Consider the following 27722-nt stretch of genomic DNA (forward strand, 5'->3'; position numbering starts at 1 on the left):
AGAACTATATGGAACGGGTTGGAGTTTTAAATCAAATGTTTTCCCTCCACCCACAGTGAATGGGATCTCATTCACTGAGGGGCGAGAATGGGTATCGGAAAGGTATTTTGGAACATACTAAAACCCTAGGAGGGGTTTGTGAGCCCTAGGATGATGGGTGAACTGCCCTCTATGGGTGAAGGAAAACTTTATCCTATCTTCTATTACCATTTATTTTATTTTATAATTTAAGAATAAAATGGGCTTCCAATATTTTTCCTTATCATCTAGCCGTATTCTATACGGTTAATTGTTAGATCTCCAATCATAATCTGTTTGTCATTCCCTGCATGCCTTACTGATGACTGTGGGGTGTGGGCATTGGACCAAAACTAAATACAAATCTTTCTCTACATTGATCGCCACATTCTTATTTGTGATGGTTGTGTGGACTCAGATATACCTTTCTCTAGATGGGCTGCAATATTAATATATAGTTCAGACTTTTATGGTTGACCACCTCTCCTCACTATTTGTCATGAAGTATGAACTGTTTTATTTCTATCATAGTTATCAAGGCAGAAAGGCGACCATGGTGTTTTAGAGGGTCAAAAATCAAGGTGACACTGGCATGGCAGCAAGGCGCCAGGTGACCAAGAAGCCTAGACGCCATGGCGCCCAAGATAACCAAAGAGCCTGGACACCGTGGCGACGCCTTAATAACTATGATTTCTATGGTATATGTTCTTGTTATTGTTCATAAAAAAGCTGTAATGGGGTCCTTGATTCTTGTCTTCACCGTATCTTGCTGTATCAATGAATAGATAAATCCATCTCAATTGAAAGGTGTTGCTTCTTTGCTAGGGAAACGGGGGCTTCTATCACCGCTTGTGTCCCCTTTTGGGTCTGTGGATGGACTCTTCGAACTTTTATGAAAAAAAAGGAGGGATATTAAAAGTACTCATTACATAAACTCAATTGGTCAGCAAACCAAATGTGTTTAGAAATAATGCGTGAAAAAATAAAAATGTCAAACCGTTTGTGTCTCACATTTACAACATGGCATAAGGGGTCAATAGGTAAGATATTCACCCACCTATCCCTAGCAGGAATCTCACCAATAATTTAGTTATGTTGTACGCACAGAAGTCCCCTATGTTTATAGAACCACTACCCGAGATTTCCTTATCAAGCTTGCTTGCTTTGATGACAAGCTTGTTAAACAGAGCGATAATCCTAAAATCCCTATCATTATAAAAATTAATTGCTTGAGAATATGAGTCTAGAAGCTTAAAGATATAAAAAGATTTCCACATGTCGTAGGAGTAAAAGGCTCCTTGATCAAGTCCTGCAGCTCCTGAGGTGCATTCCAGACATGTATATTAGATCATCCACGAGAAATTACACATTGTAACCCTTTAACAAGACCCTTAGCTGTTGCTTCTGTACAATTACTTGTCAAAATAGACTTAAATTCAACTAACATAAAGGAAGCATTATGCAAAACACCAAAAGCCCATCCGGATTTGTTTACGCATCTGTTAAAGTAGCTTGCAGAAATCAAAACAGGGTCTGTTAGATTTGTGATCGTTGAAATATAGCAATGAGTAGATACATTACCATTCTGCTCTTCACATTGAATCAAATCCTGAAGGGGGATTGGGGAGAGACGTAGATCAGCAATCCATCCATTGTTTTTCAAGGATTAGCTTTGGATTAGGTGATGAACCCATCTTTGCAACTTGGTTCTTGTGATACCAAATGAAGTAAGTGTTTATGGCAATGACACTGAATGTCCATTTGCAGTTGTTTTTGTTGAGGGATACAGATTGGAACATGTCTAAGAGGAAAGCTTTTGGGTTGTTATCATGTAAATGGTCAACCTTGAACCCAAGGGTCCTACTGTTCAGGTTCGGGAAGATATGTGACAGGTGAAGAGAGCATACAGGACAGAGGGGATCAGACCACAAATTTTATAGAGATGAGACATCGAATGTTGAGTATTTCACCAAAATTGTTCTCTTTTGGCAAATGATCATAGCAATATGGCGATCTTAAGCATTCTACATAGATGTCAACAATAAGTTTTTGTGAGTTGCCTCTCCAGCCTCAACTTCAAAAGAACCACTAGATATTGAAGAGTAGAGTTCCAGTCAAGTATTACATATTTTTTAAGTCTGCATATTTCTTGTTATATGCTTTCCGCAATACCCCTGAACAAAAAGGAGACACCAAGAAAGAGAGAGAAAGAGATGCTTGAGAGCGAACAAAAAAAAACCATCAATGTAGGATGTTCTTCAACCGGGCTGGGAAAAAGAATAATACTCAAAAACAATAATCATCTCAAAACTATTACAAACATTTATCATTCTTGTGAGAAGTTGAATAACTAGACCTCAACAGCGAAAATAAAAAAGCAGGAAAAAGAAAGAAGAAAATACCAAACATGGTTTTCTCTAAAGTATTCCTACATTATGGAGGAAAAGATGGTTGAGACCTTTCCCAGGAAAATGGTTACCCTGTCCTCTCCTGGATAGAAATCTTTCAAAGATCATTTAGCAGATGATGAACTTGAAGATAGCCTTTCATTCCGTGCTTTATCTGCTTTCTCCAAGTAATCTTGATGAGACTGATGCTTTGATCCTTCAAAACAAGGAGAAGAAAGTGAGATCCAACTTAGAGAAACTTAATACAAAACCATATGCATTATGGAAAAACTACCAAGCCAAAGTACAAACTACCACCAACACAGTCACGGTTCTATACCTTTCAAGCTCTCAACATCGGTAACAGTCACATTTATGGGATCACAATAAGGGAATGCTGAGAATAGGATAAAGTTAACTAAGATTTTCAAAGAGCGGATACATAATGCATATGAGGTATTTTCACATGAAGCATTCAAAGGGTTAGATGGTTCAGCCAACAAAGAGAGGTTTGAACCACATGCTGTGGTATCCAGAGACACGATATAACACCATACGAGCAGGCATATTTAAGAAATTACTGATGGAATTTTTACCATCTTGGCAACATACTTTTGAGGGGCCTTCACTAGTATATTTCAAGAATTCAGCATATGGATGGTTATTGATCAGAATCAGGATCCCGGTCAGATCAATCTGACCCACGTGAACTAGTTGTAGTTAAGTTCAATTTTTCTCTTGGGAGGTACTTGTACTTGTGTTTGCAAGGAATGGTTCAAGTAATGATACAGCAAGCAACAATTCCTGTGAATTATAGGCACCAAGGGGTTCCCTAGACAACATCTAAGGTAGACTGGAACATTTGCTCATGTATTGGGTCTTCTTCTAAAATAAACTTCTTGTAAACCCCCTTAAGTTTGTCCCATTTACTTGTACACCCCCTTGTTTTTAAAACCTTACTTACAGACCCCCTGAGACTGACGGAATACCCATTCCGTTAGGGTGCACATGTTAAGCAATGATGTCAGCAGGCCATAAATCAGTAAATGGCCAGAATACCCTTATTTCCTCTTTCCTCTTTCATTCTACTAGCTACGGTAGCCATTGCCGCATCAGTCGAAGGTAGCCATTGCCGTGAAGAAGAACCAGCAAATTCGTTCCAGCTTCAATCGAAGGTAGCAATTGCCCTAAATCACTTTTTAATTTTGCCCTAAATCACTTTGCTGTTTTCCCTAGATCACTTTCCCCTGTCAATCGAAGGTAGCCGTTGCTGTGTGGGTGAGAATTTAATTGGGGTTTTTCAAATGGGCCTGGAAAAGACCTGAATTTTCTATCGGTACTGGGGTTATTGATACCCTTGTTCGAGTGGTCAGTGCTAGTGTGAGGAAGAGAGATGCCTACGCTTTATGGGATTTGGTCAAGGAGATTGGAGAGAAGGAGAATGCTATATTGAGCACTGATATTCTTAATGAGTTGATCCATCTGTTACGGAAGTTGGGCAAGGGAAAGGCTGCTCTAGAAGTTTTTACAAGTTTGCAGAATTTGGTTGTGATCCTAATGCAGATTCTTACTATTTTACTATTAACGCACTTTGTTGCCTGTCATTCTACGATTGGACCTGGTCTGTCTGTGAGGAGATGCTCAGCACTGGAATTTTGCCTGATTCTGAGAAGGTTGGTAAGATCATCTGTTGTTTCTGCAAAGGAAGTAGAGCTAAAGATGCGCATTTGGTTTATCTGATGGCAAAGGAGAAGAACAAGTACCCACTATTATTGGCTACTTTATAAAAGATGTACAAAGGCTATTTTGGTCTTTTACATTGTAAAAAACACCTAACTAACACTGTCAGTCCCAGGGGGTCTGTAAGTAAGGTTTTAAAAACAAAGGGGTGTACAAGTAAACGGGACAAACATCAGGGGGTCTACAAGAAGTTTACTCTGGTTTTAAAAACAAAGGGGTGTACAAGTAAACGGGACAAACCTCAGGGGGTCTACAAGAAGTTTACTCTTTTTTCTATTTGGGGGGGGGAGGAGGAGGGGATGTATTAACTAGTTTTTGTTGAATACAATTGTTCTCTTGGAGAAAATATATTCTTGTACTCCCAAGAATAGGGTTTCAAGTGGCACTACTTGGAAGCAAGTGATACTAGACAATAGGTGTTCCCTATGCAACACCTAAGCAACCAATCTGCCAGATGTGAAAGGTATTATTGCCTCTCTCTCTCCCACCCCAATCCCTAACAAAAAATAAATAAATTTTCCGTTCTGGAGAAGGGGAAAAGATGAAAAGTAAACTATCTTCTATTTAAGTGGGAAACTCATGCTGTCCCTCCACGACCCTCGCTTCCTATATATTACCTCTCTATATTCTCTCTCTTTACTAATTCCTTCATAGATACTTGCTTTGTTGGCTATCTACCTAAGTCATAAGGTGACTATTCTCTACCTTTAATCTGGGATCATCAGAACCCTGTGCAAGAGATAGTGGACCTGGCCAGGCAAAGCAGTAGCCTAGGTCATTGCCTTGATGATGAATTGACTGCATGGGAAGTGGGATGTAAAAATGTGAAACAGTCAACAAACTATCAGTTCAACAAATGCACTGACTCAGGTGCTGGTCAAGCAGTATTGACTAGCAGCAAGTCATTACTTGACCAACTACATTAATTACTTTGCATATCTTTTAAATTGAGGCAGAAAATTGAAGTTATTTCCCTAATTCTATACAAGTGTTCATCTCCTGTTTATATGTCCTTTTGTATTACTTTTATTTAATGCACACCTGTGTGATGAAACATATATATTGGCCTCGGAAATGGAAGAAAATTATTTTATAGCTGCTTTATCATATGTTTTTACAATTTAATTGTAGTGTTACATATTTTTAATGAAATATATATTTACTTAAATATTTATGCTGGGAAAAACTAAGTGACTCTGAGGCTCGTGAACCAGGCAGGGTTGACCTCCTCTCTGCAACTCCACCTTCTTTCTTCTTTTTACAACTCCGATGAGCTATTCCATCCAATCAGGAGAGCGATTTCAGCAGCACTGGCGAGCAGTTCCGGTCATTCACGATGGATTCAGGTTTAAGGGTTCATATTTCCAGAGTTAAGGTTCGACCGGAAACAGGTTTCATAGGGTTAAGCTTCAAATTTTGTCAGGGTTTCATAGTTTAAGGTTTCACATTTTTCAGTGTTTTAATAGAACTATCTCTGCTAGTGTTTTGCTGCCGGTCCCAAGCCCGGATAAAGGAGGGTTGGTGCTTCAGGTTGGCAGCCAGCACCAAAAAAACATTAGACAAACCCTTTTTATATGGATCATAGAACTCTTATATTTTCCACCTTATGCTAGGGCATCCTCTCCCTGGAGGAAGCGACGCACTACACTTTGACCCAGGTGTAGTGAAAAGTAAGCCTATAAGTGATGCACTGCTTCAGTGCCCAGATGTGGTGACAAGTAGGCAAGGGTTCTCGCACCATGGATGAGTGCAAATAAAGAAGCTAGTCCAAAAGCAATAGGGGATTAGATTAGCATCTTGGAACATAGGATCTTTAACAGGTAAGAGTCTAGAATAGATAGATGTTATGAGGAGAAGAAGGATAAACATAGCTTGTATTCAAGAGACTAGCTGGAAGGGTAAAAAAGCTAAAGAGTTGGATGACTTTAAACTTTGGTATACATGGTATAAAAGTAATAGAAGTGGAGTGGGCATAGTAATGGATAAAGATTTAAAAAAATGTGTTGTGGATGTAAAACGATTTGGTGATAGGATTACCTATCAAGCTTGTGTTGGGAAAAACCTAATAATAGTTCAGTCTCTTTCCCCCGAAGGAAAGCCCTTTCCAGATGGAGTAGCTCATCTGTGTCTTAAAATCCTGCCCTAAAGATAGGAAATTTTATAGTATCTACTGCATATCCAACCCAAAGACTATTATTCGTGGTGGAGTGCTTCGAGTAGGATCCGATCCCATCCCCGCAAAAAAAAACTACTGCGCTAATGCGCCCCATGCAACCAAGCACTTGGACGAGGGGAGTAAAGGCACGCGCTAGCTGATCTACTACCAAAGAAGCAAGGGTGCTTGTAGATCAGCTCACAAACCTATTAATAAGACGCGCTAGCATGCTTTGACGCGAGAACGGATTTTCTTGCTGGGCTTGACTGACATGAGAAGCTCTTGTTCGTGCTCTGGGCCTATCAAACGTCTATTCCTACCAATGCAATGCCCTTTTCGTTAGTTTATGGAATGGAGACTGTCCTCCCCATTGAAATCGAGATCCCATCTCTTAGGATTTCCCTTGAGGGGCAGCTTCCCAAGGAGGAACGGCATAGGGAGCATCTAGCCCAGCTTAAATTGCTAGATGAGAAGCGGCTCCGAGCTGCCCACCATGCCTAGAAAAGAGAGAGGATCATTTGGTTACCTTAAAAAGTGGGCATCATAGTAGCCAAATAGATTTCTTTTTAACAGAAGGACAGATAGGTTGTTATGTGAGGATTGTAAGGTTATACCAGGGGAGAGCCTAACTACACAACATAGATTAGTGGTCATGGATATGTCTCATAACGCCGAATCGTAAGAAAGGTGAGATTAGTTGCCCTAGGATAAGGTGGTGGAGCTTAAAAGGAGAAAACTTGAAATCATTTATTGATACACTGGCCAAACAAGGAAGGTGGGACGTTGATGTAGACACTAATACAATGTGGTACGAGTTGACTAGTTGTATTAAGAAGGTTGTTAAAAATGTCCCAAGTGAATCTAAAGGAAATCGTCATTCATCCAGGAAGACGTGGTGGTGGGATGATGAGGTTCAAGCAGCCATTAAAGCTAAGAAAGCTAGATTAAGACATGGAAAAGGACTAAGGATGTACAGGATTTAAAAAAGGTATAATGTTGCAGGAAATGAAACTAAGAAGGTGGTGGGAAAAGCAAAGGGCGAACAAATATGAGAATCTTTATAACGATTTGACCACAAAGGAGGGAAAAAAGCTATCTATAAGATGGCCAAAATTAGAGTAGATATTTTGACCATGTTAGATGCATTAAAAGTGAAGATGATAAAGTTCTAATAAGGGATGAGGACATTAAGGAGAGATGAAAAAATTACTTCTATATCTTACTAAATGAAGACATTTCCAAAAAGTTGCATTACCCATCAAGACACCACATGTCATAAATATATACGGAAAATTTAGGGTGCCTAAAGTTATTAAAAAAAATGTTGAGGATAGAAGTAAGCAAGGCACTAGGTCCAGATGAGGTCCCAATAGAAGTATCAAAGAGCTTAGGAATCTGTTGTTTATCTTGGCTAACCAATTGCTTACTAAGATTATGAGCACAAGGAAAATGCCAGATGAATGAAAGAGAAGCATCGTGGTTCTGATTTTAAAAAGAGGTAATATTTTGAGTTGTAATAACCACAGAAGCATAAAACTAATGAGTCATACTACGAAATAATGGGAAATAGTTATTGAAACTCGCCTGAGACAAGAAACTATTATCACGGATAACCAATTTGGTTTTATGCCAAGAAGGTCAATGACAAAAGCTTTTTACTTAGGAGACTCATGGAAAGATTTAGAGAATGCAAGAGGGGTCTCCATATGGTCTTTATTGACCTAGAAAAAGCTCATCGCAGAGCCTCTAGAGAGTTAATCTAGCAAGTATTAGAGAATAGAAGTGTTTCAAGTAAATATGTGGACATTGTTGTGGTGACTAGTATAAGAACTGTGGGAGGACAAGGTAGTGAATTCCCAATTACAATTGGGTTATATAAAAAATCAGCTTTGCGCTATTATAGATGAATTAACTAAAGACATTCAAGACCAGGTCCCTTGGTGTATGCTTTTTACTATTAATATTGTTTTGGTTGATGAGACAAAGGTAGGGATTAACACCAAGCTGAAATTATGGAGATCAACCTTGAAATCAAAAGGTTTTAAGATTAAGTAGAACAAAAACGGAGTACATGATGTAACTTTAGTTACAATAGGACGAATAATGAGGTGGTGAAAATTGATGAGAAGGAGATTCTGCAAAGTGATTATTTTAAGTATGTGGGCACAATCATAAATCAAAAAGAGAGAGAGAGAGAGAGAGAGAGAAATAGAGGATGATGTTGAATAGAGCCTGATAGACACATTTTCTTGGCTAATGGCAGCCCTTGACGATTCGTCTACTTGAGAATGAAAGTTCTCTTCTAGAACCGAGATGCTTTTGCTCTAAGGATCCTCCAAACTATCAGTCAGAGCACCGGACGATAGGGCTTCTGTGTTGGCGCCTTTCACATCTAATCTATCTGGCTTCGCCTTTCTTTAGTTTACGAGATGACAAAGGAGGGGTTGGCATGAATTTCTTTATGGACAACTTTTCGACTTCAAAAGTGGTTGGAAAGGGAAACATCAAGCTGAAGTTCACCTCCGGGAAGGTGATTACACTTTAGAATGTTCTTCACATGCCTTACATCCACAAGAACCCGGTTTCCAGATCTCTCTTATCCAAGCACGGCTTGTTGATGGTCTTTGAGTTTGAAAAATGGATTCTAACAAAGAATGGTGTATTCGTTGAGAAGGGCTATTCTGGAAAAGGCTTGGTTAAGCCAAATGTTGATTAAAGTGATATTACATCATGCCTTAGATATACCTATGAGAACTAGGGATGAGAATTGCCTATACCTGAAAAAGACCATCAGACTAGACAGAGGAATAGAGTATATCAAGATCAAGTTTGTAGTGAAGATCACGAGATGATCAAGTCCATGCAGATAGGATGAATGAAGTGGAGAGGTCCATCTAGAGTGTTGTATGATCGACGTATTCCTTTAAAACTTAAAGGAAAATTTTATAGGACAGCCATACTACCAGCTATGATGTATGGTGCGGAATGTTAGGCAGTTAAGAAACATCATATAGATAAACTTTGTGTAGCTGAGATGAGATTTTTGAGAAGGATGTGTAGTAAAACTAGAAAGGATAAAATAAGGAATGAACAAATTAGAGCTGATTTGGGAGCAGCTCCGATACATGATAAGCTACAAGAAAGTCGTTTAAGGTGGCATGAACATGTATGAAGGAGGCCTCTAGATGCTCCAATACGAAGGAGTGATTTGATTCAGATTGAAGGAGCTAAAAAAGCCATGGGTAGACCTAAAGTGACTCTGGGAGAAGTGGTTAAGAAAGACATGCATAGCTTAGGCCTTGTAACAAGTATGGCTTTGAATAGAGCAGATTGGAGGGTAAGAATCCATGTGGCCGACCCCATTTAGTTGAGATAAGGATGAGTTGAGTTGAGTTGAGAATATTTTGTTACCTACACAACAGCGTAGGCCCACAAAACAAGTATCCACCTTAACTACACTGATATATTGTGCGGATCCCAACCTTATGCATGTATCTAATGCCAAGTGTAGGTGCCCCATTACTACATCCTATATGATGTGTAACTTTTTATGCTCTCCATGAAATATGCACAGATATGAGGCCAGTGCAATTTCTATATGCTGAATATACATGTTCAAGTACCTACATAGTAGCAGTATCTCTTCTTTTCAGTAGACTGTAGGGAACCAGTTTCTAGTGCAAATGATAATCAGGAAAATGGATCAAAGGTAGTACACAGCTTGTAAAAAAGTGTAAGGGGTTGAGCGTTGGAAGAAGATTCTTCACTAGAATGCATTTCCCCTGTAACAGAAAAATTTTGAAACTTTGGCCCTTCAAACTCAAGCCCACAATGCCTAGCTGGGAGTTAAACATTACTGGTACTTGTGGCTTAACTGAGACGGAAACTCCACTGGACTCGGATGTATTTCCTTGAGTGGAAGGAATCAATCATATTTTGCTTGACAAACGGCTTCCAAAGGTGTTATATCATGAGAAAATTCTCTTCCAAACGATGTTCAAGAGGAAATAGTTATTCCCACTTCCATTCTCCTCTCCACTAGCATGCTGATTATTGTAACTGCCTCAATGGTTGTTGGCTAATGAACTAGTTGACGATGAAAGACTTATACTCTGTATTGCTACTCTATAAAAATGACAGCAATTTCTCAAAAAAATGGTGTCTAAATGTCATGGAACTACCCTTGTTCTCTTACTAGTAATAATGCAGACAGTAAGTAGGTGATGACTTTCAAACAATAAGATATCATGACAGCAAAGAGCAGCATAAGTTCCTTTGCCTCTATAAGGCCCCTATTAGTCTATATTGGTCTCAAAAATGTGGCCATGGACGCCATCATTTCCACAAACCAATCTCCTCAATACATGGGAAAAGAAAGGATGTCATGAAGGACAATTCTAAAAGGAAATGAAGCTTTTCCTCTTTTATTTTTAAATCTCTATGAAACTAAACAACAAGGACCTCATTTCTACAGCAAGTATGGTAACGCTCTTTTTTAGTGTTTTTGGTGTTTTTCTGCATTTTTGGAACAGAAACATGCTAAAAACTGAATAATATGTCCGGTTTGATTTTTTGTTTTTTTTTAAACGAACTGGGCACTTGGCACACTTTTAGCACACATTTGCAAAACACCAAATTGGTGTTTCTCACTTGGTAGAAACACTTCTACCAATTTTCGGAGAAACACAAGTCCAACTTACGTTAACAACGGCAAAACTGGAATTTGTCATCTAAACATAACAGTAGTGTTGTTTTGCCCTAAATCCTCACAATCCGAGAAGAACAATAGTGCTCTTTCACTCGCAAGACTACCTTCTTGTTTATTCCCTGCAAATCCAAGAAGAACTCAGGTGCCCTCTTCGCCCACGACCTCTGCAGCTCTTCGCTGGTGCTCTCTTCGCGCTCCACCTCTGCAAATCTCTGTTGCACTCAACCTCTGGTGAGAAGAGGATTCATGGGTGAGGCAGAAAAAATCTGAGGGTTTGTGCGAGCAGACCTTGATGTGGGTGGAATCAACGTGCCTCATTTCCACTCCAGACCCACAGAGGTTGCATTGGTGATTGAGAGGATTTTATTTATGTGGATAGAAAAGGCTTAGAGCTGTTTCTTCTGGAAACTTTAATGGCATCCATTCGCTGTACCATTCAACTTATCCTTCCTGCAACGGTTAATATTTCTTCTTCTTCTTCTGGGTCTTCTTTCTCCAAGTTTACTTCTTAGTTTCTGGGTATTCGAAAGAAACTAGGATGGTTCAGAGCTTCCAGAATTGCACCCAAAATCGGACCCAGTAGTGGTTCCAGAGCCAAATGTTGGTTCAATTTCGGAAAAAATGGTGTTGATGCTGAAGGTGCTGGTATTTACGGTAGCCAGTCCCATGAAGATTTTGATCGCAACGATGTCCAACAGGTACTGTTTCTCTACTCTTGATTGAATCTCCTCCTTTTTCCTTTTCTTCTTAACCCTCCCCCCAAAAACAGGAAAAAAAAAATTTCTGGGTTATCGGAAATTTTGGTTTTTAAATAGTAGGTTCTTTGGAATTGAATTGGTGGATAATTATGGATGGTTGGGTACTTCTTGTAAGAATTCCTTCGAACAGATATGGATCCTCATGTTTTAGCACTGATAATAATCGTAGATATTGTGCTAGTAAAGAAGCTTATGCTGCTTGTGGTAGCTTAGAGGTATTCAACTTTCTTTGTTCTTCAGTGATGAATATGAAGAACAGTGCTTAACATTACTTCATGAAAAATTTATTTGATCTCCATTCTACATTGAAACTAATGTATTACATCAATGACTTTTCACAAACTATCATCAGAGTTCAGTGTCTCTCTTTAAATTTGTGAAGTCCTGCAACCTATAATTTGTTTCTGATTCTGCATTTTCTATTAGAATTCTATTTGTGAAAAACCTAGTATGTCTTCTCCCATATCCCTATCTGTGCATCCACAAGCATTTTCTTTTCCCTCCTTGGAACAGAGTGATTCTCAGCCATTATTGTTGTAATTTTTACTGAACCTATCCCTTTGGGAAGCCTTGTTGCCATTGGATTATAGATCGTTCTTTATCTGTAAATGTCCCAATTTCTCTATTTCTTTACTTAATTCTTATAAGTAATCCCTACAGCAAAATAGAGCTGGTTTTGTTATAGAACAGTGGTAGAGAAATAGCATTTCCAAAAAAAAAAAAAAAAACAGCTCATAAACATAAATACTAGATTAATAGTTGATGAATCAGCTAGTTTCATACCATCACCTTCACCACCCCCCAAAAAAGGAACTTCTATATTGTTCTTTTTCTTTTTTTAATGAAACCCTTTTGCCTTGTTTATCGATATGTTATATTCATGAGAAGATGAATTCAAGTTTGACACTGAGTTTAATAAAAATGCATTGTCTCTTTGCTAAATCCCCCTGTTTTATTTTCAGTATTTCAATTACATGGGGGGATGCTTGCAGTTGAGGGTACTTATGATAAGATGGAGGCCCCTTTAAGCCAAAACATTCACCCTGTAGACATCTTATTGATGTTGGCTGCCTCAGAGGGGGACAAGCCACAAATTGAGGAACTGCTAAGAGTAGGAGCTAGTTACAATGTCAAAGATGCCGATGGAAGGACCGCAATTGATAGAGCAGCCAGTGATGAAATCAAGGAATTGATCCTTGGTTTTTCAGTTCAGAAGACATGATTACAGCTTTTTTTCTTTTTTTCGGGTCCAAGAGCTTCCCCTTTTTACCTTTTAATTTCCCCTATTTCTTGCTTTGGGATTTTCCAAAAAAAAAGGGCGTACCCACTGCACGATGCTCCCGCCACTGCAGGGTCTGGGGAGGGTCATGTACGCAGCCTTACCCCTGATTTGTTAAGTGCGATCCATACAGATTTCTGTTTCTTCTAAACTTTAGAAGCCTTCTTTTTTTCAGGGTTACCAAACAGCATTTCAAGACCCAAAATCTCTCAAAAAACACAGAAACATATAAAACTGTGCCAGACCCAAAAACACTAAAAAAAAAACAGAAGCGTTGCCATACAGAGCCTTAAAAAATTCTCACAGAATATAATTCCACAAGCTGTAACAAGACAAACATAATTCTACATTCCAAAAACTCTAAATCACAACAGCATTTTTTTTGGGGAGTCGTTGCTAATCACAATAACATTTCAATATTCCCAAATCTTCCACGGTTCACAGCTATTAAATAAAACCTAAGGAACTACCCGTAAGTCCTAAAAGCCTACAAATCTATTGCAAATTAAATTTCCCCGAGCATGGCCGATCAAAAAAAGGGATGCACATCAAAGATCTCATGGGAACAAAAAAGAACCACATAGATATTAGTTTGGATTGCCAAAAGCACCAATTCCAACGCAGATTTTTCTGCTTCCCATAAATACCCAAGATGAGCAACATTGATGAAATGGGTTTTCTTTTTCATTTCTTATTCTAATTCGTGATTGAAGGAAATGTACAAGACAGAGTAAGAACAAGTAGTAGTAAGAATAGGAGCGATAGTTGCAGTAGTTACCTCGGTTCATGAGGACCCATGGAACAGCAAAAAGGGCACTTACGATGGCGATGCCTGCAAAGACGTGCTTCTTATCTCCGCTATAGAGATAGTATTCCATGCGAGACCTGAACCCTCCTCCTCCTGCAGTTCCTCCTGCTTTTTTGCCATTGCTCTCGCCCTCCATATTCTCCTTCCACACCAAAACCTTTGCTTAATTCTTTTTTAGCAGCCCACTTCCTCAGGGCATGTTTGTTTGGCAAGAACTAAATAGGAAAAAAACGTAGAAATATTTAAATTTTGTTATTTTTCTATTATTTGAATGTTTGATAAGGAAAAAAAAAAAAAGGTATAAATTTTTTTTTCCAGTTTAAAATCAACTTGGGAATATTGAAATTTACATGTGTTTTTTTTTTTTCTTTTTTTACAAATTTTAATATGTTAAAAACAATTTACTTTTATTTTTAATTTTTTTTCTATTTACTTCAGCCCAACAAACAGAACCTTCGTTTCCTGCTCAATAGTCAAAAACCGGCCAGACGGTCTGCCTGGTCATATAAAAGGGTTGAATTCCTTCTAATCTTAAGAATGTGCTAGAAATAGGTGACCCAGAAAGGGTGTCAATCGGTTCGGGTTCAGCTCGGTTTAAGAAACAAAATGTAGAAATCAAAATCGAATCGAGTCAATTCGGTTCGTTTTAGTTTTTATTCGATTTTGTATTCAGCTTCTTACTGGGTTTTAATTTGATTTCATATTCGGTTTAGGTCCTATTTTAAATGTTTGGACCAACTTTTTTACATCTTCACCAAATTTTTTATTTTTTTTGGGGGATAGAAAGAAGGCTATTCATTCATGCGCGCCCAATGCCAAACAAAGGAGAACAAAATACAATACACTGATAGATAACATGATAAACGCGAAAGATGGATATACGGTATCCAAAATCAAGAAGTGGAAATTGACCCGGTCTCACATGCCAATGACTGAGTCATCCAGACTAGGGATTGGTTTACAACTACTACCCTAGAAGACAAGCTGTAAACACAGCTAAGTTTATGCGCATGCACATAAGTGCCAATAAAAGGGTCCCCATACATGCCGAATAGTACAATGCTACACTGACCACGCGTGCCGACGTGCTGCCACAGCCTACTTTCAAACAGACTTGTCAGATAGGCAATGGTCTGATGGATCAACGAGGGGAGCTTCGATTGACGGTAAGAAGACCACCAGAATCGCTACCACAACCTACTTTCGAATAGATCTGCAAGGGTTTGCTGGATCGGCAAGTGGAGCTTCGTCCGGTGTCCAGGAAGGGTTGGTGAAGATTGAACGGCCGTTGAAACATCCGAATCGACGATAACCTCGATGCCACTGGGGCCAGAGTCGGCATCACCTATAAACAAACAGGATAAAGAGAAAAGAAAAATCGCCCTTAACTAGGTTCCCTTTGATGATGTCCACATAGAACCCAATAACCGATATAATTATTTGGATCACAAAATCATGGAATGTTTGCCAACAATGGTCAAAAACCCCAAACAGGCACACAACAGGGAGCTTAAGGGGAGGGGTATCGCCGGTGGAATCCAAGTTGGGAGCAGGGCGGAGAGGGTATGGGTGCGGGTGTAGGTGGAGCAAAATGAAATGGGGGTGGAACTATCGATTCTCCCTGTGGAAGCCCCAAGTCAGCGCCCTTTGCACAAGGTGCTTAGGCTAAAACTGTGTGAGTTCACGGGACTACAGCGGCAACAACCCACACCGGCAAAAGGATTCCACCATAGATGGGTTGCAATATATTGGAGAAAACAAAGGAGACGGGGGATTGGGTGATGGAAGCAAGTCAGAAAGAAAATGGCCACAGAGGGCGATGATCGTCATCCCCAGGCAGGTTTGCCGTCGTCGACATCATCATTGGCGTCGGCATCTTCTTCTTTGGCAAGGGCGATGATCATGATGGAAAGGCTGAGGAGGGGTTGGAGATGAAAACAGACACTAGAGGCGGAGACAGATACACGCACATCGGCGGACGGAAGCTAACACACGCAAAAGCTGCGGCAAAAAGAAGAAAAAAAAACCCTAATCGCTAATCATCTTCACCAATAAAAAGCCCTTAATTGTTCACATCATAGTCCACCAAAACTTTGCCCAAACACTAGAATGAAAAAGAACTTATCAACCACATTTGATTAAAAAAATTAAAAAGAATGTAATTTTATACAGTTCCTTATTCAGTTTGAAAATAGGTAATTCGTTTTGTTTTAACGGTTTTAAGCATGAAACCGAAACCGAACCAAACCTAGAAAGGATTCTAGCTTTGGAAACCAAAACCAAACCGATGTAATTCGATTCAATTTTAAACGGCCAGTTTTGGTTTTCATCTTTCAATTCTAAATTGACACCCTTGGCCACAACCTTCGGCCCACACACTGGGATGGGTTCTTAGTTTACAACCACGGTTGGACCCAGTAAGAACTAATGGTGTCAATGTGTACCATGTACTGTATATTGATACCGTTTTCGTACCAAATTATCTGTACCGAATAAGTTTGGTATGAGATATTTGTACCGAATCAATATTTAGTGTAGTATCGGTATGGACATAATGCTGAAAATACACCATACCATTGTACCGAATCAATTTGGTACGGTATCTGTATGAGATACCTATATCGAATTGGTATTTAATACAGTACGTATCGGTATGGGGTATATGTGCAGAGTACCATGTCGAATACTATATACTGCACTAATTGACATCTTTAGTAAGAACGTTAGAGCCTAATAGAGTATTTTATTTAGTACTGTATCTATGCTTCAAATCTTGTTAAGTTAAATCAATATGAATCTGGCAAGTTTTACATCAACTAGCAGCTTGGCTGTGCCTTCATGGTGTTTGACACAATAGGAAGTATGGGGGCTAGATCTCATTTTAGTGCTCACGACCCTCGAACCCTCAAGGGAAAAAAAAAAACCCTATTTCCAACCTGGAAGAAGAGCAAACAAACTGTATTGATTCAAAACTTTAAGATGATTTTATTTCGTCCAAAACAACCCTTATATAAGAAGGTCGGATTACAAAGGAAAACCGAAATAAAACAAGAAACAAACTAATATAGAAAGGGAAAAGGAACGCCACCTAGTCACGTGTGGTACACGACTCTTACACCCAGACACAGGGCAACGTGAAATGATCATCCTTAAATGTGCAAATTCTGCATTCCCAAGGGGGCGTTGTGGTCATTTTGCACGGCCTTGTGTCTGGGCGTAAGGGTTGTGCTGCATGAGACCAAATACTGTTCTTTCTCCCTATAAATAAAATAAAATAAGAAACTAAAATTCCAAAATCGCACACAAAACTTCAAAGGCCCGGTACACTCCTTAAACGTGTGAATTTGACCCTGAAGCTTGTGATCCAATTATTCTACTCATTAGACTACCAGTAGAACATTGGCTAATGTTTCCGAAAAGGTATTATGGCTTCCTTAATTTCACTCTAGTCAAAAGTTACGGTTCTTGGAAGTTTCGCTAGCAAATTAGTACTTTTGACCTGATCGGATGGACTTCTGCAGGTCCAACTGAAATAGAAATTCTTCAGAAATATTCTCTATGTTAGTGTTTTCGTATCAAATAAGGCCTAAAGATGTTTTCGAACCTTTTACTATGCAGGTTTCAACTAATCATGTAATTACTACCACTAGAAGAGAATAGTGAAATTTTGATAGAATGAAGTATAAGTTTCTCGATGTTTTTTTTCTTTTTCTTTTTTTTTTATATCTCCAGTTTGTTTAATAGATTAGTAGGATTAAATTTTGTAAGTTTGATAATCTTAGATTTAGCCTTGATGTTCCTATATTTGTTAGAAACTAATCTATGGGACGAAACACTAATCGTAAACCATACAGTGAAACTAGAACAAGATGTAACAATTCATAGAGAATGGATTGGACGTACCTTGCACTGTTCGTATGTTGGTGAAGAATAATCAAGAGACCCTCTTTAAATAGTCAACGATCATACATTTGATCTGAGTCTTCCACAACCTTTTGTCACTTCATATGTCTCTTATTCATGGGAGAAAGAGGACAAAACATGAAGAGGCTGCAGGGATCCAAGACCAATATTTATAATATTGTCCCAATCCTAGTTCACTTCCACAATAAATAGGATTGGTCTATCTCTATTAGTGATGGATCGAACCAGTTCATGTATGTAGACCCTCACCAAACTACTAAAACTGTAATTAATTAGATTCACTTAATTGAGAACTCCAATAGTCTCCCACTTGAGCTACATCAATTACAAAGTCACTATAGAATGGTGTGGCTAGGGAATCACATTACAAATAACCGTTATAAAACTTTGATTCAATGGGAGCTTTGTATCCTATTGATTGTTTTATTTCTATTTGTAACCTTAACCTATTTGTTTGGGCACAATTTTTTATTGACATTAGTTATAGTGTTTACCTTTTATGTTTATGAATAATTATTCCATTGTTCATTTTATTTGATAATTCTTTATGATTTTATTTGACAAATATTGTTATATGATAATAGCTAAAATTAGGTATTAACCAAAGTTCTTACAAAAAAAAAAAGTCTTAACCAAAGTATAATGCGGTTTTCTCAAGTAAAGATTAATATCAAAGTTTACTGCTAATTAAAATGATATTCTTAAATAGGTTGATTGTAAAATCAAAGAAATGATCTATATATATTATTTCCAAGGTTATTTCTATTTCAAGGCGGTTCATTTTAATAAATAAACTTTTGTTCGTAATGATAGAAAGTTGGTAGTTGTATATTGAGGTTTATCTTTTGCTGTTATTTAATATAAATATACATACTCAATTACACCTATGTTAGAAACTTGACATTTGAACACTTCCACTGACAAAGCCTTTGTAAGAGGATCTGCCAATATTCTGTCAGTCACAATGTGTTCCAACATAATATGTTTTTTTATTTTTTCAACAAAAAAAGATATGTTTTTTATTAATTTTTTTTTTTACTAGGAGATACTTGATTTCAATGTGTTTAAAACTATTGGATTTTTTGTTGTTCTTCGAGAAGAAGTTAATTGAACAATTATCACTATACATCATCATAGGCCTTGAGATAAAGTCTATAACTCTCAATTCAGATATAAAATATGAATAACAAGACTAGTCAATGATATAATTAGTACCACTACCAAAATAAATCAAATAAGAGTTACAACCATTACTACATTCTCATCCTTTGGGATAAGAATGCACTGGTCCTCTTATTAATCCGCATTTACTGTGAAAAGAACAACTTCTTTTGTAAATCCCATCACCTTTGGGTAGAAGGAATCCTTAGGTTATTGTCCTTCCTAATTTGTATTTCTTTGATAACATCATCTTTGGGCAATTGTCACCAACTTTACTGCAAAAATAAAATCATAAAAGAATAGGATGTGCCACTTTGGTGGATTCCACCCAATCTTTTTACAGTTTCTCATAAAATATACCATGCAGTCAAACATGTATGGAAGCTCTTATTATATATGACAAACACATCTAGTTTATTTTCAATTTTAATCATAGGGTGCTCCAAACATAGCATGCAAGCATAAAATGCATAAATTTTCTATCTATTTTTTTTATCATGATTAGCTTTTCAAGTTCATATCATAAATCAATTCAGAAATAGATACAGATAGAGTTATTTATGGGAACATACATTTTAAAGTGTTTCTGACATAAACAAAAAAATAATAATATATAAACTAGTCATAAATAGTTCAGAGAACAGAAAGTTTAAACAAAATTGGTTCTAGAACAAAATCATTAAAAAAATGCATTCCAGGACAGTTCTGGAGCAAGATCATAAGACCATAACAATTCCGGAACAGGGGCCTTGATTAATGTAACATTTTACACTTAAAAGTCCTTAAAGCAATAAACTTCAACCTCTTTTTAAGCTCTTTAAAAATAAAAGAGTAAAAAATTTGTATAACGGTAGCTTAATTTCAAAATTGCATGCTGGCACTCCTCATAAGACTCGGATTAATGTAGCACACCCCCTGTAAAATGTCTCATATGTCTCCTAATTTTGATGTTTTCAATAATGCCTCTCTTCCAAGGCATGAAACTGCACACTGAATGTAGTAAACCCTTTCCTGAAAAAAAATTATCGAATAAAAAAAGATGTATAAACAATTAAAAATCTTACTTTTGATCTTCTTTGAATACAAGCAAAGTTGTTTTGCTTTATCATCATTTTTTTAAAGTAAAAGTCATGTCCAAGGTCTTAATGAATTTTCTCTGAGGACGTGTTTGGCTCAGCGAACCAACTGGTGGTTGCGTTGATATTGGTGAGGAATCCATTGGTGGTGCACCAATGGATCTGTTGTCCTGACAGATTAATTGTTTGGTTGCCCTGAGCCTGTTAGCTGAATCTTCCTGAAAAACTGTTTGGTTACTCTAAGTCTATCAATTGGATTCTACTGGAATTTGTATGAAAAATTATTTTGTTTCCCTGATTCTATCAATTGGATTTAGATTGAATCTGTATGAAAAACTGTTTGATTTAGATAGATCCTATAAACAAATTGACTACTCTATGGATAGAATATGAAACAAAATTAAAATAGAAATTAATAGAGTTCATATCCAATAGCTGTCATTGCCATTCATTACATGAATAAAATATAATTTTAAAAAGTTTTTATACTATTGTGACATCCTCTTCCCTCCTCCCAGACATCATCATTTGTTAAGGTTAAGTTTTTTGACAGCATCAATGACATCCTCCAACTCCCTTGTATGTTGCTCCGACATCCTTGCTTGAGCTTGAGAAGCATTGATTGTTCCCCTGAGGTAACATTGTATGTATGGTGATTGTGTGATTGTGGTTTGAACTTCTTCGATATTCCTACATTTGTTGTTAGAAGACGAAGGTTCTTTTTCTTCTATTATTTAAATATCCCACAACCACGATTTTGTGTTTGAAAATAAACAAAATTTTCAATTATTGATTATAAAATAATTTTAAAGGAAATTCTTTTTCAAAAGAAAACGAATCTAAAAATAATAAAAAAAATGAATGTGGATTCATACTGACGTGGAATGTGGACAATACCAAAAATCACGCCCTGTTGCTGGTCCACTAGTACATCTGCGTATTTTGCATTATCCTTCTCCACAATCATTCATTCTGAAGTGATCCTTCCACAAAAAAAAAATCATTGTGTAGTTGATATTTGTAGAACATTCTTCTTGGATTACGCTTAGTATTTGATGTCATTATATTACATTTAGCACCAAATTTCATACATTACCACATTATTATCCATCTATCCAAAATTTAAAATTAAAACATAATAAGAATTTGTCAATATGTCAATGTAGATGTAACCATTACTAAATTATCACTAACAGTTTAATAAATAGATTTAACCAAAACATTAGATGTAACCATTACTAAGATGTCAATATTCTCTTGTAGATCAGTCAAATATCTAATCTACAAAAACATTAAAAAAGATACGTCTAAAGTAAACTAAAATATTACAATAAGCAACAAGTTCTGAAACCATGAAACGTTAATTGTTCTTGCAAATAAAACACGTCATAAAAACCAAACATTGTTCAACACGTCCTAATAAAAACCAAAGCACCCCCATCCCAACATCAGTCTTCATTGTTCCACCCAGTTCCAAGCATATACAAGTCCAATAATTTGAGCCTGTCTTCCTCCTTTGCTCGTAAGAGGATGATGGCTAAGCCTTTCTTTTTCATAAAATATGACTTGGGAAGGGCTTTCTTGTTGAATTCAATGCCTGGGATTGCATCAATTACATCACAAACTTTATCCCCAAAAGCTACTTGTGACTCATTCTCCACCATACTCGTGATTGCTATCGCGATAGCTTTTAGAAGACTTGCAATTTTGTCAACTCTTTGCTTCTTTTTCTTCTGTGGCCTACTTGTACCAATTGATTGAGGCCTGCCATGACTACAACTGGAACTTCCAACATGAATGTTAGTTGTAGTTTCTTCATTTTAACTCTCCCCACCATCACTAAGGATCAAGTTATCAAGTCTAATAACTTTAGCAGTAGCTACAGTGCAATTGTTGAATCATTCCCAATTGCAATTTTGTTGTCTAACCAAACAGCAATTTCTAAGTAAATGAGAAGTGCTCTTTCTACACATTGTTTTCATTGTAATGGCATAGGACACATTGCAAAGTACTGCTCCAGAAGTTGCAAGACAAATATTTTTATTTCAACAATAGAAAACAAACCGAAGATGCTTGTTTATGAACTCTAACTTGATGCTACATGGGCTGTTGATCATAACCATGAAAGCAAAGATGATGATGTCATTTGGGACAATGATGGTGAAAAAAATCTCTATGAAGTGAACATGGTCACAAGGATTCTGATGGCTAAACAGAAGGCCAAAGATTGGAGGCGCCATTGCATATTTCATACACTTATGACCTGCAGACCAACTACAACTGAATTCATTGTTGATAGTGGCAGCTGCGTGAACGTTGTTTTTCAAGATTTTGTAGTGGATGGACAGCTCAAAAGTGGAACCACATCTACTGCCATATAAGGTATTGTTGCTAAATAGTGATACTTTGGAGCTTAGTCAATGTTGTTCTATTCCCTTAAAAATCTTAGGTTATGAAGCTAATATTTGGTGCGATGTGATCCCCATGGTACTCACCGATGTGCTGCTTGGACGCCTATGGTTGTATGGCAACAATATTTTGGTGGGTGAAATAAAGAACCAATGTTGAACCCCTTCAACATTCCATAGATGAAACCCAAGTTGAGAGTAGCCCAAGCAAAGAGGCAGCAAATACTGAAGTCCATCACAAAGCAGCCCAAAGTGAAACCAAAGGAGACGCGCCAAAACAAGGGACAATAGGTTTGAAAGAAGATATTAGCACCTCCTCACCATGAGTTTATGTCTACAAGTGAAAAACTAGGCCTGATCTTAACTCCTATGATAAAAGAAATTGAACTAGTGAAAGAAGTGCAAGTTCCTAAACCTATAAAGGAGTTGTTGGCTGACTTTTAAAACCTTGTACCAAAGAACTTACCAAATGAACTACCACCATCCAACACACCATATACTTAGTGCCTGGATCGGTGCTACTGAATTTGCCCACTTATCGCCTTACTCCAAGTGAGCATGCTGAGTTGAAGAGGCAAGTGGATGAGTTGCTGCGCAAAGGTTTCATCGTTGAAAGCATGAGCCCTTGTGCCACTCCAACGTTGTTGACATTGTAGAAGGACGGTTCTTGAAGGATGTGCATCGATAATCGTGACATAAATAAAATTATGGTCAAGTACAGGTTTCGTATTTCATGTCTAGACGACATGTTGGACATACTGACCAAGTCTCCTATCTTTTCTAAGACAGATTTGAAGAGCGGCTACCACTAGATCCTTATATGCCCTGGCGACGAATGAAAAATAGCTTTTAAAACTAAAGATGGGTTGTATGAGTAGCGGGTTATGCCTTTTGATCTCACTAATGTGCCAAGTACTTTCATGAAGGTGATGATCCATGTCCTACGACCTTTTATTGGGAAGTTTCTTATTGTGTACTTTAATGATATACTCATTTACAGTCGCATCCAAGAAGAACATCTTGACCACTTGGGGCATGTTATGAGAGTGCTATGTGATGAAAAGCTCTACATTAACCTCTAGAAATGTTCCTTTATACTTCCAAATGTAATCTTCCTTGGATTTAATATCTCTTCAAAGGACGTTGAAGTTGACCCGAAGAAGACTAGAAGTGTGGTGGATTGGCCTATTCCCAATACCCTAACTAAAGTTCGTAGTTTTTACGGTCTCGTCCTGTTTTATCGGAGATTCATTAGGAATTTTAGAGCTATAATGACACCTATAACAAAATGCATGAAAAGGCAGCAAAATGCAATTCCATTAGACACCAGTAGCAACTAAGGCATTCCACCAAATTAAGAAGAAAATGACTGAGGGACCTATTCTATGCTTCCCAAATTTTGAGCTGATATTTAAAGTAGCCATCGAAGTTTCACACATAAGCATTAGAGGAGTTCTTATGTAAGCTGGCCATCCCATTGCATTTTATAGTGAGAAGTTGAATGAGGCTAAGAAGAAGTATTCAACCTATGATTTTGAGCTCTACATTGTTATCCAAATCTTAAAGCATTGGTGATACTACCTAGTTGGTAAGGAATTTATCCTATTTTCAGACCATGAAGCTTTGAAGTACCTTCACTCTCAAAGGTTCATAAGCAATTTCCATGCCAAATGGATTGTTTACCTTCAAGAGTTCACTTTTACCTTAATATACAATGCTGAAAAAGAGAACCAATTTGTGGATGCACTAAGTAGAAAGACCATTATGGTAAACACCCTTTGCAGCCCACACTACCGGTATGGAGAAGATGAGAATTTTCTGATGTTGATTTTTTAAACATTTTTCAAAAATTACAGCAAGATGGAAATAATGCTAAATATTTGCATGATGGTTATTTATTCTTAGGGACACGCCTTTGCATCCCCAACACATCTATGAGGCAGCACCTTGTTCTTGAGCTCCATGGTGGTGGCATGGATGGACATTTAGGCAAGGACATGACCTATGCACTGGTGGCTGACTTGTACTACTGGCCATATATGCTATGTGATGTGCAACACATAATTCAGCAGTGCCGTGTTTGTCAATTAGCCAAAGGAGATAAACAAAACACAAGCCTTTACACTCCATTACCTGTTCTAAATGCTCCTTGACAACATATTAGCATGGATTTCATTCTTGGCTTACTACCTACCTATGAACGATATGACTCTTTTTTGTGGTGGTTGATCACTTTTCTAATATGACACACTTCATCCCTTGTAAAAAGACATTAGATGTCAGCCACATAGCCAATATCTTTTTTAAAGAAGTTGTTCGTATTTATGGCCTGCCTGAATCCATAGTCTCCGATCGTGATGTGAAGTTTATGAGCTATTTTTGGAAGGCACTATGACTGAAAACGAACACCAAACTGAAGTTTTCAACGGCCTTCCATCCTCAAACCGACAGACAGACTGAAGTGGTTAATAGGAGCTTAGGGAATCTTTTCTGTTGCCTTATTTATAATCATGAGAAGACTTGGCCCTTTATCCTAGACATAACTGAGTTTGCTTACAACAGCTCCATTAACCGAACGATTGGAAGGACGCCATTTGAAATAGTTCTTGGATTGCAACCCAAGAGACCAGTTGATCTAGTGTCTTTGCCACCTCAAGTTAAAGTTAGCATTGAGGCAGATGAGTTCCTACGACATATTACCGATGTGCCTGCAGCAGTTAGATGTTGCATCGCAATCAACAATGAAGGGTGCCAAGCTACTACCAATGAAGGGTGCCAAGCTGCCACCAACCGCCATCGTAGATACGTTGAGTTTGAGCCAAGAGACATGGTCATGGTGCGCATAGCTACTAATCGACACCCTCCAGATGCCAATCACAAGTTTCATCCAAGAAAGATGGGGCCATTTAAAGTGCTGAAATGTGTAGGAACCAATGCGTATATGCTGGAGTTGTCGTTGGACATGAAGATCATCAATGTGTTTAACGTAGCAGACCCTTAGCATCTACCTTTGACACCATTCAGACAAAGGAGATTCAGCACATGCTATATGGCTTCCCCAGTTTACCACTCCTACGAAAGATTCCATTGAAGAAGTACTTGATGACAAGTATACCATAATGACGGGTGGGGTAAGGGTTATTATCATTCCCTAGTCAAGTAGAAAGGCCGACCAATAAAGGGTAACATATGGATCCATGCTAATGATTCAAGCGCCTTGACCCAGAGTTGTATGAGAGCTACATGTCATTCCTCCATTCATCGGAGATGAATGTTTCTAAAAAGAGGGGAGTTGATGTAGAAGCTAAGTTGTTTGACAAGAAATACACAAAGGGGACTCATGGGAGAAGGGCTGGTTCACTTCACCAACTGGTGGACCAACCCAATGGGCTAGCCCAATAGGGCTAGGAGTTGCTGGGTCTCTCAAACCTAGAATCGTGGGGTTATAATTGTCAAGTAATTGATAAAATTTTGTAACTTGTGGATTGATATTCACTTATGGTGGGGACCACTTGAAGGAGTGAAGAATCTATTATGCTTCTAAATTAGTTCAGTCAAATTAATTAAAGTTTCTAATTTTTATGTTGAAGTTATTAAGTCAGTTTCTGTTTTTTTCTTTTACTTGAGGTGCAAGTTCTACCCTCTATTTATTGTAAGGTTGTTTTGGCCACTTCTTACAATTTTACAAAGTTGAATGAGAGTTTGCTTACTGCAATTATGAATGTTTCTTAAGTTGGGTGTGACTTGAAGGGCTGAAGGAGCCTAGCTGCGAGAGCCAAATCTATCTATCCCAACCCCTCCACTATCACCTTCTCCACCTTCTCCATCGAGCTAAGGCTGTTGTGGTCATTCTTCTGCCTAGAAAACCAATCGAGTGTTATTGGTACTGTTCCAAGTTGCTACTATTGTTGCTGGAGATCATCACTCAAGACAAAAGATATCTCTTTATCATTGTTATTGTTGCCACTGTGAATACCATCTACTGGAGCCGCTTTTGCACCTCTACAACTCTTCTAATTGTAACCTTCTAATTCCATAACACCCCAAATCTTCTCCAACCTTGCTGGGTTTTGAAACATAGATTTCCCCTGCCATTACCTTCACTCAATTTTTTCTTCCACTCCATTCCATAGCCTGAAACCTCCAGATTCGACTTACTTTCTATTTTCATTCTTCTTCTCCTATCATCACTTTTATCCATCAGAATTGACCCAAAATTGCAGATCAAGCCCCATTCACCAAATCCAACAATCGGCTACTATTGGAGTTTTTGAACAATACTGTTTTGAAGGCTTTCTCTTAACCTTCTATTTTAGTGTTCCATTGATATCTCCACATCAACCCATCAAAACTGAACCAAATTTGGAGTCAAGCATCCCCTTAACATCATCTATACTCGATCCTAGTTGGGTAACCATCACTAGGCTATTTTGGCTAGAAACTCTAACTTTCTAATTCTGAGTTTGTTCTTATTTCTAATTTTGTGGGTTTTTGGGACTAGTATTCTAGTCTTACATTAAGCGGAGATGAGGCTGTTGAGATGGATGAGTGGCAAAACCAGGAAGGATAAAAAAGGAATGACCATATTAGAGCTAGTTTGGGGTTAGTTTCAATTCAAGATAAGCTACGAGAAAGTCACCTGAGGTGGTGTGACCATGTTCAACGGAGGCATTAGATGCTCCAGTTCAGATGAGTGACTTGATTCAAATTGAGGGTACTAAAGAGCCAGGGCAGGACTAAAAATGACCCTAGGAGAAGTGGTGAGGAAAGACATGCATAGTTTAGGTCTTGTTTCTAGTATGATGTCGAATAGAGCTGATTCGAGGGCAAAGATCTATATAACCAACTACAGTTAGTTTGTTTTAGACTGATTCATAGTTGTGATTGTTGTATTCCTTTCCCTTTATTCTTGTTATTAATGGTTTTTTTTTGTCCACGTAAGGATCCGTGTAGCCGACCCCATTTACTTGGAATAAGGCTGAACTATTTATTGTTGTTGTATCTTTCAAATTTGGAAACAACACTATATCTCAGCATCCATATAAGAAAACATGAATGTAACTAACACTCCATCAATAGTTCATAATGCAGAATCAACTCGAACCAGTAAAACCAATGAGAGATCATTCACAATAGGATCACATATAGGGACAAACCAGTATGAAGAACAAAATTCTCTTAACTCTGTTTTTTAATAAATATGAGAGAATAAAAACATGGATATGAACTAGGCCTCTCACCTAGAGCTCTAACTAGCATCTCACCAAGCAATCAAGCATCTCACAACTATTGGCATAAAA

General features: G+C 37.9%; 1 protein-coding gene and 1 pseudogene across 2 annotated transcripts; one reads left to right on the forward strand and one right to left on the reverse strand.

Moving 5' to 3' along the window:
* Positions 1 to 2254: 2254 nt before the first annotated feature.
* LOC122646547 lies at positions 2255 to 14050 on the reverse strand. 2 transcript variants are annotated; one of them, XM_043840116.1, is made up of 3 exons: positions 13824 to 14050; positions 2523 to 2622; positions 2255 to 2476 (listed from the first exon to the last, which is right to left on the reverse strand). In XM_043840116.1, the coding sequence occupies exons 1-2, from the start codon at positions 13987 to 13989 to the stop codon at positions 2531 to 2533; spliced, it is 258 nt and encodes an 85-aa protein (XP_043696051.1). In that variant the 5' UTR covers positions 13990 to 14050; the 3' UTR covers positions 2255 to 2476; positions 2523 to 2530. The 2 variants fall into 2 exon arrangements, with proteins under 2 accessions (XP_043696051.1, XP_043696050.1); XM_043840115.1 differs by having other exon boundaries at positions 2255 to 2622.
* LOC122646546 lies at positions 11354 to 13047 on the forward strand (annotated as a pseudogene).
* Positions 14051 to 27722: the final 13672 nt, after the last annotated feature.

This window comes from Telopea speciosissima, chromosome 11 (assembly GCF_018873765.1).
Source record: "Telopea speciosissima isolate NSW1024214 ecotype Mountain lineage chromosome 11, Tspe_v1, whole genome shotgun sequence".
Taxonomy (NCBI): Eukaryota; Viridiplantae; Streptophyta; class Magnoliopsida; order Proteales; family Proteaceae; genus Telopea; species Telopea speciosissima.